This window comes from Setaria viridis, chromosome 5, assembly GCF_005286985.2.
Source record: "Setaria viridis chromosome 5, Setaria_viridis_v4.0, whole genome shotgun sequence".
Taxonomy (NCBI): domain Eukaryota; kingdom Viridiplantae; phylum Streptophyta; class Magnoliopsida; order Poales; family Poaceae; genus Setaria; species Setaria viridis.
Window position 1 is genome coordinate 1,313,785 of NC_048267.2, and position 15,216 is coordinate 1,329,000.

Sequence of the window (15,216 nt, forward strand, 5' to 3'; positions counted from 1 at the left end):
GCGAGATAAATGTATTAAGCCTAATTAATGCATGATTAGTATATATTTAGTGTAGCATCACATGGTCAAATCATGGACTAATTAGGCTTAATAGATTCATCTCGCGAATTAGCCTTCATTTATGCAATTGGTTTTGTAATTAAGCTATATTTAATACTCCTAATCAATATCTAAACATTCGATGTGATTTAGTGCCTGATTTTTATCTAACCATAGTGTATAAAGAATAATTTTCTCCCTCCTTTACTCTCACTCCACCGGTAAAATAAATAGCTGCTGCATGTTGATGTTTTTTATTCCAAGTGCAAACCATAAGCATTGTGAAGTGTACCACAACAAAATCATGAATTTTCATGGATCCCAGCTTAAGGTGATGTTGGGCAACGGCCCATTGCCTTGCCCTCATATGGGTCAAACCTAGACTCTGACTGGACAACTCTCGCCATACAATGCGGGGGCAACTCGGTTTCTACCGCCCTTGCATCAGTGCCCCCAATCCCCTTCCCTATGCAGCTATGCTAGCGAAGGAGTCAATGCAGCCCATAGGGCAGGCGGGGTCCCATTCTTGGTCGGGTTTCCAGCTCGTGATGGCGCATCCTCCTGCTCATACCCACTTCAGTACCCTTTCCGGTTGTGGTGCAGTTACCCTTCCCCTCGGCTGCCTGGCGCATCTTGTTCTGTAAGCTTGTCAATAGGTGATCGATAGAAAGAAGGTAAGACGCGTATACCCCAACCGAACTTATGCAAAGAAACAGGGACATATCTTGGAGCTCTTGCTTGTCTTCCCATCTTAGGAGGATGCCTTGCAATAGTTCTAAATAGCCCGCTATAGCGTTTAGAGGGCTAGCGCTACACTATTACCAATTATTCTGCTATTGCTGCTAAGGACACTGTAGCGCCGCTAAACACAACTTTACTACCACTAAATACCGCTATTTGGCAAAGCTGTGAAATCTTTTTAGCATGAATAATAATATTTTTCACTACACAGGCTGATAATGCTTCATTTTCTTCACACTAGAAACTCAGAAGCTCATTAGTTTCTAAAAATAATATTAGCAGCACAAAATCCTAATTGCAATCTTTGATTTTTGAAGTAGTAGACACGTTCTCATGTATTCTTGGACATGTATCGTAGCCTTTTCTTAACAAAATTTTCTTAGGTCCATTTTTATGTACATAATTAATTGAAATTTATCATATTTTCTATAGAACCGCTAAACAAAATAGCTTCCGCTGTATCCCGCTGTAGCTTTTAGAGGAGGTCGCCGCTAATCGGCTTAGCCCACTATTTAAAATATTAAACCTGACACACTTTCTTATTTCCATCTTTTTTGTTTGTTTCCCCTAGCTTCTCTTTGGTGTTGCCATAACTTGCACCCCATGACGCCCCTTCTCTCTTGCATCCTAGCATCAAATTCAAATATTCTAAGTAGATGACAGAGATGGGAGCTCCGCGCTCCAACTGAATATTTTGTATCCTTGGGAGCACATTATCCTTCCTCGACTTCCAACATGGGCCTTGTTTAGTTCACCCTCAAATCCCAACTTTGGCACTATGCAAAAAGAAGATTCCCCATGACATCAAACTTGCGGTACATGCATAGAATACTAAATGTAGACGAAATTAAAAACTAATTGCACAATTTTGTTGTACTTTGCGAGATGAATCTTTTGAGCCTAATTAGTCAATATTTGGACAATAATTCACAAATACAAACGAAATGCTACAGTGTTGCTACAGTAATTTTGGCACCCCAAAGTTGGGCAACTAAACAAGGCCTTGGTGTCATGTGGCTGCTCTCAATGCTTGTATCTTGGGCTTGGAAACACCTAGTGGTGCAAAGTCATTTCTTGTGATAACTAACTTTTAGTCTCTGAAATCTTCTCCATCACTAGGGTCATTGCCCGTCTGCATCTAGCATTTGGGAAGCCAATCCGAGTGGACTACCATATCTTCGAAAGATTTTTGGTGCAGTTCTTCTGAACACATGCACCTTTGTCCATTTGCCACGTGAACAAAGATACAAGTTTGATTATTGGTCATGTATCATTTGCAAGTTAAGCTAGGGATTCATATGAGAGTTTGCTACAAGTTTAATGACCTGTCATGCATTTTACTCAAAAAAGACTAAACCAAACCAACATACAATTAGTCCTACCTTTGTCCATTTGCCACGTGGCTAATTTAATTCTAAGTTCTAGCTAGCGCTGCCAAACCTTCTAATCTCACAGGCAATGTATATGTAGCTTTTTGTTTGGTAACACATGATGCGTATGATGGATCAAAAAACAGAAAGAGCTCCTTATAAAGCAGCTTTCCTGTGTAACTACTCTCCTGGATCATGTGCCCTGCCTGAACAAGAAGTTCTACCTGCACGATGTTTATCACTGTGTCGTCGGCGTTTGCCCGGCCGTTTCACGCCTTCATTTTTCATGCTTAATTATGCATGCGAGCGATCCGTGTTGGCGCGTAAAACCTTTGTCCTTTGGGCATCGTTAGCTCCAACCAGCTGGTTAGCTTGAGTTTGAGTACGAAAAGTAAACTTGGATTCACCCGTGCGTTTGAGAGAAGAAGCAAGCGCGTGACGTGGTGGTAGCTTTGATAAGTCATCAACAAAGCATGAATGGCCAAGGTGGCTCCATCCAGCTAAACACAACTTGCCCGTCACGGATTCGGTCTTGCTTCGATCGGATCTTTTGTGGCAAACTGCTAGTCTTACATATGGTTCCATAGCAGAATTATGTATCACTTAACTAATACTCTCTCCTTTCACCATACTTGTTATTTTAGTTTTATCCTAAGTCAAATATTTTTTTATTTTTGACTGTCAATTCCTAAACATTTGTATGGTTTAACATTGTAATTTTTGGATTCATCATGAGAAATACTTTATAATATATAGTTTGCATGTAGTTGAACTGTACGAATTTTTAGGAATGGATGGTTAAAAATAGAAGCTTTTTACTTATGACAAAACTGAAGTAACAACATTATGACATGAAGGCAATATTAGGATGAGTATTTGTTTTTTATGTTAGTCTTTTTTGTCTCTCATGTGGTAATTTTTACTCAGTCTTTATCCCTCAACTTGATGGCGTGGCCATCACTCACCCTCTCGTCCTGTTCCTCCTTCTGCCTTGCCCACATCACCTCCTGTACTATTGCGGCTTGCCAACAACTACCTCCCTCAACCCTCTTGCGCCCTTACTCTCTTTCTCCCCAGGCTACCGAAGGCAACTCTATTCTTATTTGATTTTTGATTTTGGCTTGACAACCCCGTCATAGACAGTTACCTCTTTAGAGCTTGGCGCCCCAATAACTCAATAGCCATCTTCCACAACCCAATTGGAGGAGCCTCAGCCTCCACCCTGTTTCCCCCACAGCCTACCACCACTGCCGGACAATGAACCATTGCAGCTCCCTCTACAACCGGTGGCAAATGTAAGCCCCGGTCCCAAACCCTAACTCAAAATTATAGTTGTTTTTTAAGCCTCTCTAATGGACATCCAACGGTTAACAAATTCAATTCTTTCTAAGCAAATCTTCAATCAACTAACATTGAGCAAATCTCTTCATAGAATCATTGTGTAAATGTAATGTCTTCCATAACTTTCTAGCAGAATTAGTGCATTCATGATAAGACCTACATAATAATATATAAGGTGAAGCCAAGAGTGAAGAGATTGTTTGAGGTTGAGTGGAAACTTCAAAGAAACTACATGCAATTCTTACTTCGAATTTTCCACTATAGCATAGTTTGAGGTGTGTACTTACTAAAATGAGGTACTGTCTCTATCCACACCCAAAAATGTAAGAACTACTGAATTTGTACTAGGTCAAACTATTCTAAATTTATGGAGAAGTTTTAACACCTACCCCATATCGAAGAAGTAAAATATGAAAATATATTTCATAGTTAATCTAATAATGCTCACTTCATTTCATAAATACTATTGGTCTCTTCTATGATACTGGTTAAACCTAGAATATAGTTTTATTTAAGACAAATAGAATTCATTATATTTATGATCAGAGGCTGTATTTTTTAAGCAATTTCACCTACCAAAAATCTACATGTAGGAAACTTATGAGGCTTTGGTATTATCGTGTACTACTTTGTGTCGGTTACCTACTACTCCCTCCGTTCCAAATTATAGGTCGTTTTGACTTTATTAGATTCATAGACTTTGTTATGCACTTAGATATACCCTATGTCTAGATACATAATAATATCTATGTATCTAGAAAAGTCAAAACGACCTATAATTTGGAACGGAGGGAGTAGCTAGTAGCAGTACGTTTTCCTCCCTCAGGGGCCCGAAGTTTGTCGTCGTGCAGAGAAGATCCACACGCGGAGAAAAGAAGCCTTGCATCGCAATGTCCCACTGATACGCCACCGTATACTTTAGACAGGAGATCGACGCATCATAATTCAGGCACAAATCATATAAATCTTCCTCCATTATTCCACTCCGCCGCGCCGCCCGGCCAACCGAACAAACGTCGCAATCACGCACTCGCACCCACAAACTCAGGGAATCAAGACCATCCGACACGACCTAACCGGCCGGCCGGCAGCAAGGGTCCTGCTTGCCATGGACAGCCACAACGAAGCGTGTGCGGCTCGGGCTCTCGGGGCTACACCTGGCGAGGCAGCCTTTTGATTTGTATGGCCATCTGGCCCTGCCCCTTGGACATGTTCCAAGAGCCTTCGTTGATCCCGCGCGCGGCCATCATCATCATTTGGTCCCTTCCGTCTCCTCTCTTGCTCTATATAACAAGGCACCCTGCAGCATCTTTCCTCACATCTCAAACAGAAACAGAGGAGAGGAGACGACTTTCTCATCGAGAGATTACAGAGAGAGAGAGAGCTGGTATTCAGCTAGTCCTGCTTCCATGGAGAGAGTTGCATCAGGCTGCGTGAGCCTTCTAGCACAAAGGTCTGTTAGCTCTGCCATGATATGAATCATGTGAGGCGTGTTTGCTTGGAACTTTGATCTCTTTGTGTTCTGTCAAGTTTCTTTTGTATTGACGACTTATTTTGGTCATGATATTGCAGGAGGGCCTACTCTGTGGCCGCGGCCATGGCGAAGGGAGCCGGGCGGAGGGCCGACGAGAAGAAGGCGGCGGCCAAGCGCGTGATGGGCAAGAAGGAAGTGAACACCGCGGCCGCAGTGGCGGAGGAGAAGACGGCGTGGGTGCCGGACCCGGCGACCGGGTACTATTGCCCGGCCGGTGGCGCCAAGGAGGTGGATGCGGCGGAGCTCCGCGCCAAGCTGCTGACGCAGGCCGCAAACTGATGAATCAAGGTCACTTATTTGTCCAGCATGGGTTACCAGTCGTCGAGCTAGCATATCTTGCTTTGCTTTAAGAGCCGCGCTCGTTGATCGCTGGGCTTTGTGGCCAAGAGCATGAGGGTGCTGTATCTCCGCAGCATGGTCGAATCGTCGGTGACTACTCCATCTAGGCACCATATTTACATATATGATGCGTATATAGCTTCCCTGTAACATCCGGTTAAGCTTTGGAGATGTGTAATATTTTCTGCAATCTTCTTGTCTGGCTCGTCACCTTCTTGACTATAATACGGAGTCCAGAAGGACAGAACCAAACGTGGCAAGTTGTGTTTTCCTTTATCGTTCATGGCTAATTTCAGTTTGGTCTGTTAAGTTCATTCTACAATATGATTGAAAACTTTCACTATTCCTTCGAACCGTGTATGCATTTACTGCTGGAGTTTTTTGTCCATACAAATGCACGTCTGAATATTTTACTCCTACTGAACTTCTTTTTATCTCTTCTTTACGAATTGGTTTCATGCTGACCTGGAGGACAGTTCTGAAAACATTTACACGACAAGAGATGAGGTGAGATCTGCCTTTTCAAGGTCATGCATGCCAACGGCATGCATCGGTCGCTGATACTCGTGCCTTTTAAAAATATTAAATGTTTATTTGAATCTGTCACCATCAGACCATCACCATCTGAAATATATGTTGTTGAGTAATAGTTCTCAAATAAAAACTGGCGGATCGGCTCCATATTTATGCAACACGCATTTTTCTTTTACAAATTGCAAGCTGACGTACCGGCGCACGTCCGGATCATATTTGTCAGCTTTGTTTAAAAGCAAGGGCAGGGGCATTTTGCTTTCATGCGCCACGTAATGGTGTCGCGCATAAACTGGAAACATATAAAACAGAATTATATAATATGATTGTCTCCACCACCAACTCTCTTTTCACATTTTTTTTTGAAATAAAACATTTTTTATTTTTGTGCAGTCCATAATTCATATTCGTATGGCTGGCCACGTGGATTGTTGACTAATTGATTAATTACTGTTTCTTTGTTGTTTGGCTCATAACCGTGTTGTTGTATAAGAGCATCTCCAGCAGTTCCCTAATAAATATTTCCCAATAACTAGTTAATAGGGATATTTCAATATCCATTTCATTGTTACTGGGAGAGTTACTTTTGCAGTCTCCCAATAATCTCATCCGAATCCAACTACCGTATTGAGAGAGTCACAACTTCTTTATTTAGGGAACATTGGGGTGAATTATTGGGTTGTCTCAATAATTATTGAGAAAAGGGAAATGTAAAGAGAGATTGCTGAAGCACTATTTTTTTACCAACTCTCCTAATATAGTGCTAAAGATGCTCTAAGAGCAAACATTATTGCTACCGTGCAACCAAAATCAGGGAGTTTAGTACTAGTAATAAAATACTACTTTCAGTTGGTCGGGATATCACATAGCCTGCAAATATTCTTTCCTAGACCCAGGTTGTCGCATGCAAATATTCTGTATCCACCAGAATTTAGGATAACCTTGTATATTTTGTGGGCCATATGCTAAACCACTATTTGCCGAGAAATAATAATGCAAATGAATTTTGTACCTCCAACCACCTTATCCCAAGCACCCAATGCAAGCTAGGTTTCATGCTTTGACTTGGTGTTTTCCTAACTGTCCATGCCAAAATTTTCCTTGATAATGACATGAAGAACACGTACAAAGATCAGTATGATATACAGCATGACAGAGTGCTTATTTTTCATCTTGATCCAAAACACTGAAGCACGATTTTTTAGGACAACAACTGTGTCCAAGATGTCTAACAAATGCTGAATTAATGGATGCCTGAATCTGAACTTCTCCCCTCGTCGTTTCAACTGTGTGCATGACCGCGATAAGAAAAAATTGTGCGCATGACTGAATCCTTCACTTCACTGGTCTGCTATTGGCGAATTGCTTTCTTGTGAATTGGAGGCATAGTTCACAAATAGATAAAATCCGTTTACTATTTGAAGCTGTCAGCCTGTCACTCTCTCTACCAACTCTGTATAAAAGCTAGGATAGCAGGGAAATTCTGCTTTTCTACGTGTGGCTTGGCCTCCGCCTACTCTCTCTTTCGGCATATCATTTTTGTGGAGTAGCACAATTCGCATTGATATCTAAATTCTGCTGGTCAAGTGGATTTGCTGATGGATGGAGCACATGTTGATATTGGTTCGGAGAACCGCTGTCCCGATCGTGTTGTTTCTGAAAATATCGAAAAGAAGAGGTGGAGCACATTTCGTATACTTCTTGTTGCTAGACTTAATTAGAATAACGGGAGCTTAATTTCTCTAGGTGTCAACGTCTAAATACAAGTTGGATGGACCATCCATGGAAATATAGGAGCTGAATGGCATGTTCCCTTTGCACTCAATCCGAATACAGAAATGAAGTTCCAAACGATTCCATAGGTTAGGCAAAGCCGCATCTCTATAATCCTCCATGTGCACGCTATTCTCCCACTGAATGTAGAACAAAAATATATCCTAATTATTGGTCCAGGTAATTATATATGTAAAGACATAATTAAATTATATAAAGCATGTAGCTAGCTAGAATCATTGGCTGTAGGCATTCAATCTTTTGGATGTTGAGGCTGGATGTTTTTTTTCCTTAATCTAAAAAAATGTAGCTAGAATCATGGCGCTCGTGAACAAAACGACCTGTCTCCATCGTGGCAGCTAGCTACTGTGTATCGGCAGCATGTTCGTTCTAGTGCGCTACCGAACGTTCGGCGCCACAGAACGGACCTGCATACGATTCTTGTTGGCGTTCACCCTTTTATTTGGCGGATACGTTCATGCATTCGGTCTCCCTGATAGCGGCTCTACACTGCGGTTACCATTACCATTATCAGAGGTCACAACAATGTTAATTAGGCAACTACCAGCAGCTATAAGTGTTGTCTGGTTCATTCGTGAAGGAGGAGAGGCGCAAGGAGAAACAAAAGATAGCTGGTACCTGATCGATTTGATAAGTCAGTTACCTCCTGAATAGGTCGAAGAACACATGGCAAAGGTGGTGGCTTCTCACGGAATCCAGACCCAACACAACTTGCCCGCCACGGATTCGGTCTTGTCCATGATGATCTTTTGTGGCGAACTTTTATGTGTGTGGTTCCGGTGGAATGTAAGGATTAAGTACGGATATTTTATTTTGAGAATTAGTGCTATTCTACCGGCTTAGCTTATTATGATCTCTTCTTGTTAAAAAAAACCATGGGGCTCTTATGTATAGGAGGCATATAGTTTGGACAAAATTGAAGTTCTCCGGCCATCGAAATCCACTCACCAGCTATATCAATATAGGTGGCAGTAAAATCCGATAAATTTCTAGTACAAGTCCTACATCTCGATCATATAGTGACATCGGGTAGCAACAAGCTACAAGCCAAGAAGGGCCCAAGGACCATGAGCAGGGACAGCGGATAAAGGTGAGTCTCTAGTTTGGATAAATTCAAATCAAATCTGAAAATGTAGCGGCAAAACACCTTGTGCGGTTGTCAATCATCAGCCGCATCGGCAGGTAGTGGCTGCGCAGAGAAGATCCGCACGCGAAGAAAGGAAGCCTTCCCTGTCGAGACGGCACACCATTCCTTTACAGTTTACACACAGGGGAGACCATTAGATTTCTTCCAATGGTAGATAACGCTTTCAATGACCTGACTCTTAGCACAAAGCTCATAATATAATATAAATGATCATACACGTCATCCCCACGTAATTTTGAAGCACGTGTATGAAAGTATCTCTTAATCAAGAGATAACTCTTCTCTCTTCTATTAAAATATAAGAAAATATTCTATCTCTTCTATTAAAATATGAGAAAATATTCTATAAAGGAGAAGATCTTGTAATCCACGGCGCTCATCACACACCTTTTCTCGGCTCCACTCGGCCGTGCGCGCCGCCACAAAAACGGACGGGCGTCGCCGTCAGGGAATCCAGACCTACCGGCCGGCAGGGCGCCGCGCGCGCGCATGTTCAGAGCTGCACGTAAAGAAGCTTTTGTTTCGTATGGCCATCTGGCCTTGCCCCTTGGACGTGTCCCAAGGGCCTTCGTCGATTCCGTGGCCATCATCATTTGGCCCCTTCCGTCTCCGTTGCGTCGTGTCTCCCGCGACCTCTATAAAAGGAGACACCCTGCAGCATCTAACCTCACGTCTCAAGCAAGTTACTACAGGAAAAGAAGACGGTTTTTAGAGAGACTTTAGAGCTTCGAAACTGTGATTCGGTCCTGAACTCCTGCTTTTTCCATGGAGAGAATTGCGTCAAGCTTCGCCGCCGGCCTCCTTTTTTCGCAAAGGTCAGGCAGTTCTGTGCCATGTTAAGATGAATATAACGCAAATGCATGTTTACGCGAATTCTTCAATGTCTCGCTCTCGCATCGTCGGCGTATGGACTAATGAATTCTTGTGGTGATGGCACACGATGGCGTGCAGGAGGGGGTACTCCGTGGCCGCGGCCGTGGTGAAGGGGCCCGGGCGTAAGGCCGTGGAGAAGGTGGCGAAGCGCGTCATGGGCAAGAAGGAGGTGAACACGACGGCTGCCTCGCCGGAGAACACCCCGTGGGTGCCGGACCCCGTCACCGGTTACTACCGCCCGGCGGGCGGCACCATGGAGGTGGACGCCGCGGAGCTGCGTGCCATGCTGCTCCCGCAGAGGGTCGCCATCGCCAGCTGATCGATCGGTCCAGATGGCTATGGCTTAGCTCGCTTTAGTTAGGATCTCCATGCGCTCGTTGATCGCCGGGCAACGAGGCCTAGAGGTTTGGATGGAAAGAAATGACCTCATTTTCAAGGGAGTCCCACCAAGCCTAAACTCAATGAGGATCCGATTCAAACAAGAATTTGCTCTAGTTATACTTAGAGCAAAGATGCTGCTTCAACCTTCAATGTCTTGATGACTAGACACTACATTGTAACCCAGATGATGATGTTTTGTTTCTTTTTCGTTTCGTAAACACTTGTTAAACTATTATGTACCGTTACTTCAATATATTAATATAATAAGTAGGGGGCAACCCCTCCTGTTTCAAAAAAAATGAGACCTAGAGGCTAGATGCTAGAGCGAGGGTGCTGTGTCTTTGAGGTATAATGTAGGTTGCGAGTGCTTCAGGACTCCCTCCGTCCCAAATTATAGGTCATTTTGGCTACTTTATATTCATAAAATTTTGTTATGCATTTAGATGTACCCTATGTCTAGATGCATATATAATAACATCTATGAATATAGAAAAGTTAAAATGAACTATAATTTAGGATAGAGGAAGTATGCTATACTAAATGACCAGTTCTGTAGCATCCTAAATTATATCCATTTCGGCAAAGATAATTAAAAAGAGGATTACTACCAGTTTTCTAAATTTTGGAGAATAATGTCTTCCCATGTCTTCAAACATAATACTCAAATTCTGGATTTGTTTATCGAAACACAGTAATCATTTAAATTCCCCACAGAAGGATCTTAACTTTTAAATTGTAGTAGAATTCTTTCTTGGGCATAAACCTTTGCAACCCCAGCCGATTTCCTTTTCCATGCCCGCCCAAGTCCAACCCAGCGTCCAAGCCCACTCACACTAGTTTTTTAGTGACCCATTTTTTTAATCAATTGGTAAATCTATTTTATATGAAGCTAATTTTACTGAAAGGCAGGGCGGAGCTGGGCTAATTTGACGCCTGGAATCATTAATGGAAGCTGGCTGCACCTGTTCATTTAGACCACGATAGCTACAATATGAAAAATACCAGCCCACACCTAGGACCATGACCCTAGGCTTTCCTCCCAGAAAACCCTATCCACCTTCCGGAAGAAATTTTCTTATCCATCTTGTAGTATTTGAGATTCGTGTAAATACTAATATACGGTTCAGATGGTGCATGTGCATAAGAGCAGCAAGCGGGGCGTGGCCCAGCAGACGTGCACATGTTGTTAGGAATGAAAGCGGTCGGGAACGGTCGGGAAAACACCTTAACCACTTTCGTTACTGTATTTTTCGCTCGGGAACAGGAACGGAAGTGGGAACACCGGTCGGGAAAACAAAATCGGTTATACAGGATGTCGGAAACGAAACTATTCGATCGGGAATGTGTCGATAACAGATGGGAATTGGTAATTTAAATCGGGAAGATCAACGCAAATATATACAGAGGACATTACATGGAATGTTATTTTCTAATTGTGGTGCAATATATGTGAGAAAACAGAGTAGAGATCTATCTACAAAGGAAAAATATAGATGGAAAAGATAAGAATAAAAAAGGTTAAACCATCACCAGAGTAGCAAGCGACCAGCCCACCGTGGAATCATGAGCCGCATCAGCTCCGCCTCTCTCCTTCTGACGCACAACATGCACATGCAAGGCAGCAACCAAACTGTGCGCGGGTGCTTAGTCCCGCAGCCGCAACAAGGCATTAGTCCCACCTCGCGAATGGAATCAACACCAGCGCGCAGCCTAGTGGGCGACGATTGCTGCATGTTGGTGGGCTTCGGCCAAGTAAATCTGCCACTGGGCCAAAATAGGGGTTGCGAGCTCTAAAGGAACACCGACGGAAATTTTCCTGAGTAAATACGGGATCTATGATTACGGTCGGGAAAAGTGCTTAACTTCTCTCTTGCATCAGGGAATTTCTCATAGAAGAGAAATACTATTCTCAAAGAATTAGAAAATAATTGAAGGATATAGTCAATAAATGACTTATCAGTCAATTCCTGAATGAACACTTAAAATCCCGAAGATATGAATGAAAATTCATACAAACCCAATGATTGAATTAAGAATATAGTGAGGAATCATATGGTCCTGAATGTACCATGCAAGCACATATAAGTGCATATGTAACTAGCTAGCATTGATAACATGTATCCTTATATACCATAGAAGGTATATTGGTAACTGGCAATTTGAATTATCCTCTCAAATGCTAACTGAAGACTGATTATCTATATTGGAAGTGTGTAACAAGCCAATTCCTGAAGGTTTATATAATAGATCGTTGATTATAACTTAAAATCCACTAAAATAGAGTTGCTATTATTTAAAATTCAAATATCAAAGTTTGAAATGTAATATGTTGAAGATATGCAAAATGCAACTCATTATCCCCATATTCCTTTGAAAGGATAAACTTGTATGTTGTGTTGCACAATTAAATAAGTGGTTAATAGTGCTTTAAGCATTGCTCCTAATATAATCTAGAAGAATTATAAATTAAGTCTTCGAAGGACTCAGTATTGTACTCATGCACATTTATGAAGAATGTGACTAAGGCATTTTGAACACAAAAGTTCAAAGGATGTCGTTATGAGGAGGAGCATATCTCTAATCATATGTAGATCTGAAGTCTTTTAAATTATACCTAGAAAGAATCAACTTAATGATTAATTATTGAAATTACCATGAAGGTATACCACTTGATTACTTAGATCATGCAGATCTTTATGACAAGAATCATGAAGTTCATGCATAAATCTTGAAGATTGATTACTACTCATGAAGAATAGCAAATGTAGAAAACTATATAACCAAGAAGGTTTAATGTTGTACTCTTTTTTCCTTTTGTGAGTTTTTACTAGAAGATTTCTAGCGTAAGGTTTTTGACGAGGCAATATGTGCAATACAGTTTGGTCGATATGTACTCTTTTCTTCAAGAACCGTTTTTTCCCACTAGGTTTTTGGATGGAGTTTTTGATGAGGCATCACCCAGGAGGAGTGTTATAAAACAACCGGACTTTGTATGGATGGAAAGGAGGTCTAGAAGTCCTAATTCTTGTCCGGTTGCTTGTGGGCTCTTACCAAAACTCTAATTTTAGTTCGGAGTATATATATCGGAGGAGCACCCCTACTGTCATACATCGATATGAGGAATAATGAGAAATTCCATCTATATTATCTCTTGTCTACTTTGTTCTTGTGCTTGTCACGAAGGAACGTGGGAGGGAAAAGATCCCACCGCTGACGACGTGTTTTACAACGTGTCTAGGAAACCAAGTCCTGGGGATAAATTAGAACTCAGACATGATTCCAGCGGCCGGCAGTTATTCGGAGATTATCCATCCATGCATAGTACCACAGGCGTGAGATCTGAGAGCCAGCCATGATCGATCTGGATATTTTTCTTGTTCATCTTTCTTATTACTGTTCTAATAAAAAGGAACAAAGAGACTAATAAAGCTACATCTGCCATGGATGCGTCGTCGGAGCCTTTCCGGCTTGGGCAGGAGGAATCGATGCTGCAACTGCAACTGCAAGACCTTCAAGATTTCCCACCTGTACATGATTGGTCTCAGCTCCCAGCCGACCTGCTCATCCGCATATTTGTCGACTTGGATGTCCTAAATCAATTCAGCGTGCGCGCCATCTGCAAATCCTAGTGGCTCAACTACCTGGAAGGAAGCCCGACGGCTTGGCCATGGCCCCTGCTGCAGGAACAAGAGCCCCTGTCTGCTCTATTCCTCCAACGACAACGATCCAAACACAGCCACGCTGTGCAGGCTCACCAACAAGAAGCTCTATCGCGTAACGCTACCTGATCCTCCACCTCTACGCAGCTTCTTTGTTGTTGGTTCCTGCCATGGCTTGCTCACCATTGCCGACGAGCAGTCCAAGCTCCACCTCGTCAACCCCCTCTCCCGTGCCCAGATTGCGCTCCCGCCGCCGTTAACCATCAAGAACGTGCGGGGTTGCTACACAACAGATGAGGTTCTTGATAGTTACCATCTTCTTAAACTGGATCTGGTAAACCATGACTGCGACGCGCAAGCTGAGCCAGATGATCTCACTCTGGAGCAAGGCTGTTTCTACTTCTACCTGAGGGTCGCCATGTCCGCTGATCCGTCAAGCGGGAGATGCATCGTCGTGATCATGCACATGCCAACAACCACCTCTCCTTTGCAAGGCTAGAGGATGCACGATGGACATGGATTGACGTAGATCAACGCTGCTACAGCTACAATGATTTCTTCTACAATGACTCTAATGGCTTGTTCTATGTTGTACGAGGCAACGGCGAGGTGCACACCATTGACCTCAACGGACCCTCTCCTGTGGTGAAGATCATACTAAGGCCCATGGCGCCATGTATAGACAACAACAAATACATTGCTCAAGCTCCATGGGGTGGCATGCTTCAGGTCTGGAGGTATGATGACATCGTCGAGGAAGGTGAGGGTAGGGCTGTCCAACTTGAGGTGTACATGGTGGATCTGGCTGAGCAAAAGCTTGTTGAGATAAAGAACTTGCAGGAGCATGTGCTCTTCATTGGCTTTAATACCCCATTCTTCCTTCTGGCTGAGGACTACAATATGTTGACCCCGGATTGCATCTACCTGACCAATGATTACATGGACTACATTTATTCTAAAAAATTTGGTCCACGCCAGGTACTTGTCTTCAATATGAAGGATGGGAGCTTGACTGATCTATTTCCTGATAGTGATAGTGATTTCTGGCTCAGTTGGCCTCTTCCAATTTGGATTACACCGTACTATTCTCAAGATAATAAAGGTTAATTAGTTCATGTGGATGCTCCAACTAATAATGGTTGATCTATGTTTACTTTATTCTTGCTTGGCAAATAGCTGACATATTTAAGACTTAAAAGCTGATGACATTTTTTTTCCTTCAAAAAGAGGATTGCTAGTCACCTTTCAGTGATGCTATCTGAGACTTTTCAGTAATTGAGTTCAACTATTTTACCAGTTACACCCTCTGCTTTTAGTCGGCAGTCCGTTAGGACAGTCATCAAATCCAATCCTGCTAAAGACAAGATGCGGTACCCAAGTTTTATTTTTATTTTTCAACTAACCTAGTGCTGTGACTATGTTTTGTTCTGTAGATTTATTATCTGATAGGAGCGCCTGAATCATTTT

General features: G+C 42.5%; 2 protein-coding genes and 1 non-coding gene across 3 annotated transcripts; all 3 read left to right on the forward strand.

Annotated features, from left to right (window-relative positions):
• Window positions 1-4,709: 4,709 nt before the first annotated feature.
• Window positions 4,710-5,710, forward strand: LOC117854802 (protein SENESCENCE-ASSOCIATED GENE 21, mitochondrial). The gene is made up of 2 exons (XM_034737054.2): window positions 4,710-4,944; window positions 5,064-5,710. The coding sequence occupies exons 1-2, from the start codon at window positions 4,901-4,903 to the stop codon at window positions 5,302-5,304; spliced, it is 285 nt and encodes a 94-aa protein (XP_034592945.1). The 5' UTR covers window positions 4,710-4,900; the 3' UTR covers window positions 5,305-5,710.
• A 3,782-nt stretch (window positions 5,711-9,492) lies between these two features.
• On the forward strand, window positions 9,493-10,325 carry LOC117855509 (late embryogenesis abundant protein Lea5-A). Its single transcript, XM_034737885.2, has 2 exons — window positions 9,493-9,651; window positions 9,788-10,325. Exons 1-2 carry the CDS (start codon window positions 9,602-9,604, stop codon window positions 10,026-10,028), a joined length of 291 nt encoding a protein of 96 aa, XP_034593776.1. The 5' UTR covers window positions 9,493-9,601; the 3' UTR covers window positions 10,029-10,325.
• Window positions 10,326-13,530: 3,205 nt separating this feature from the next.
• Window positions 13,531-14,856, forward strand: LOC117859167 (uncharacterized). Its single transcript, XR_011898409.1, has 2 exons — window positions 13,531-13,657; window positions 13,695-14,856. It is a non-coding gene; the product is annotated as an uncharacterized protein (transcript).
• Window positions 14,857-15,216: the final 360 nt, after the last annotated feature.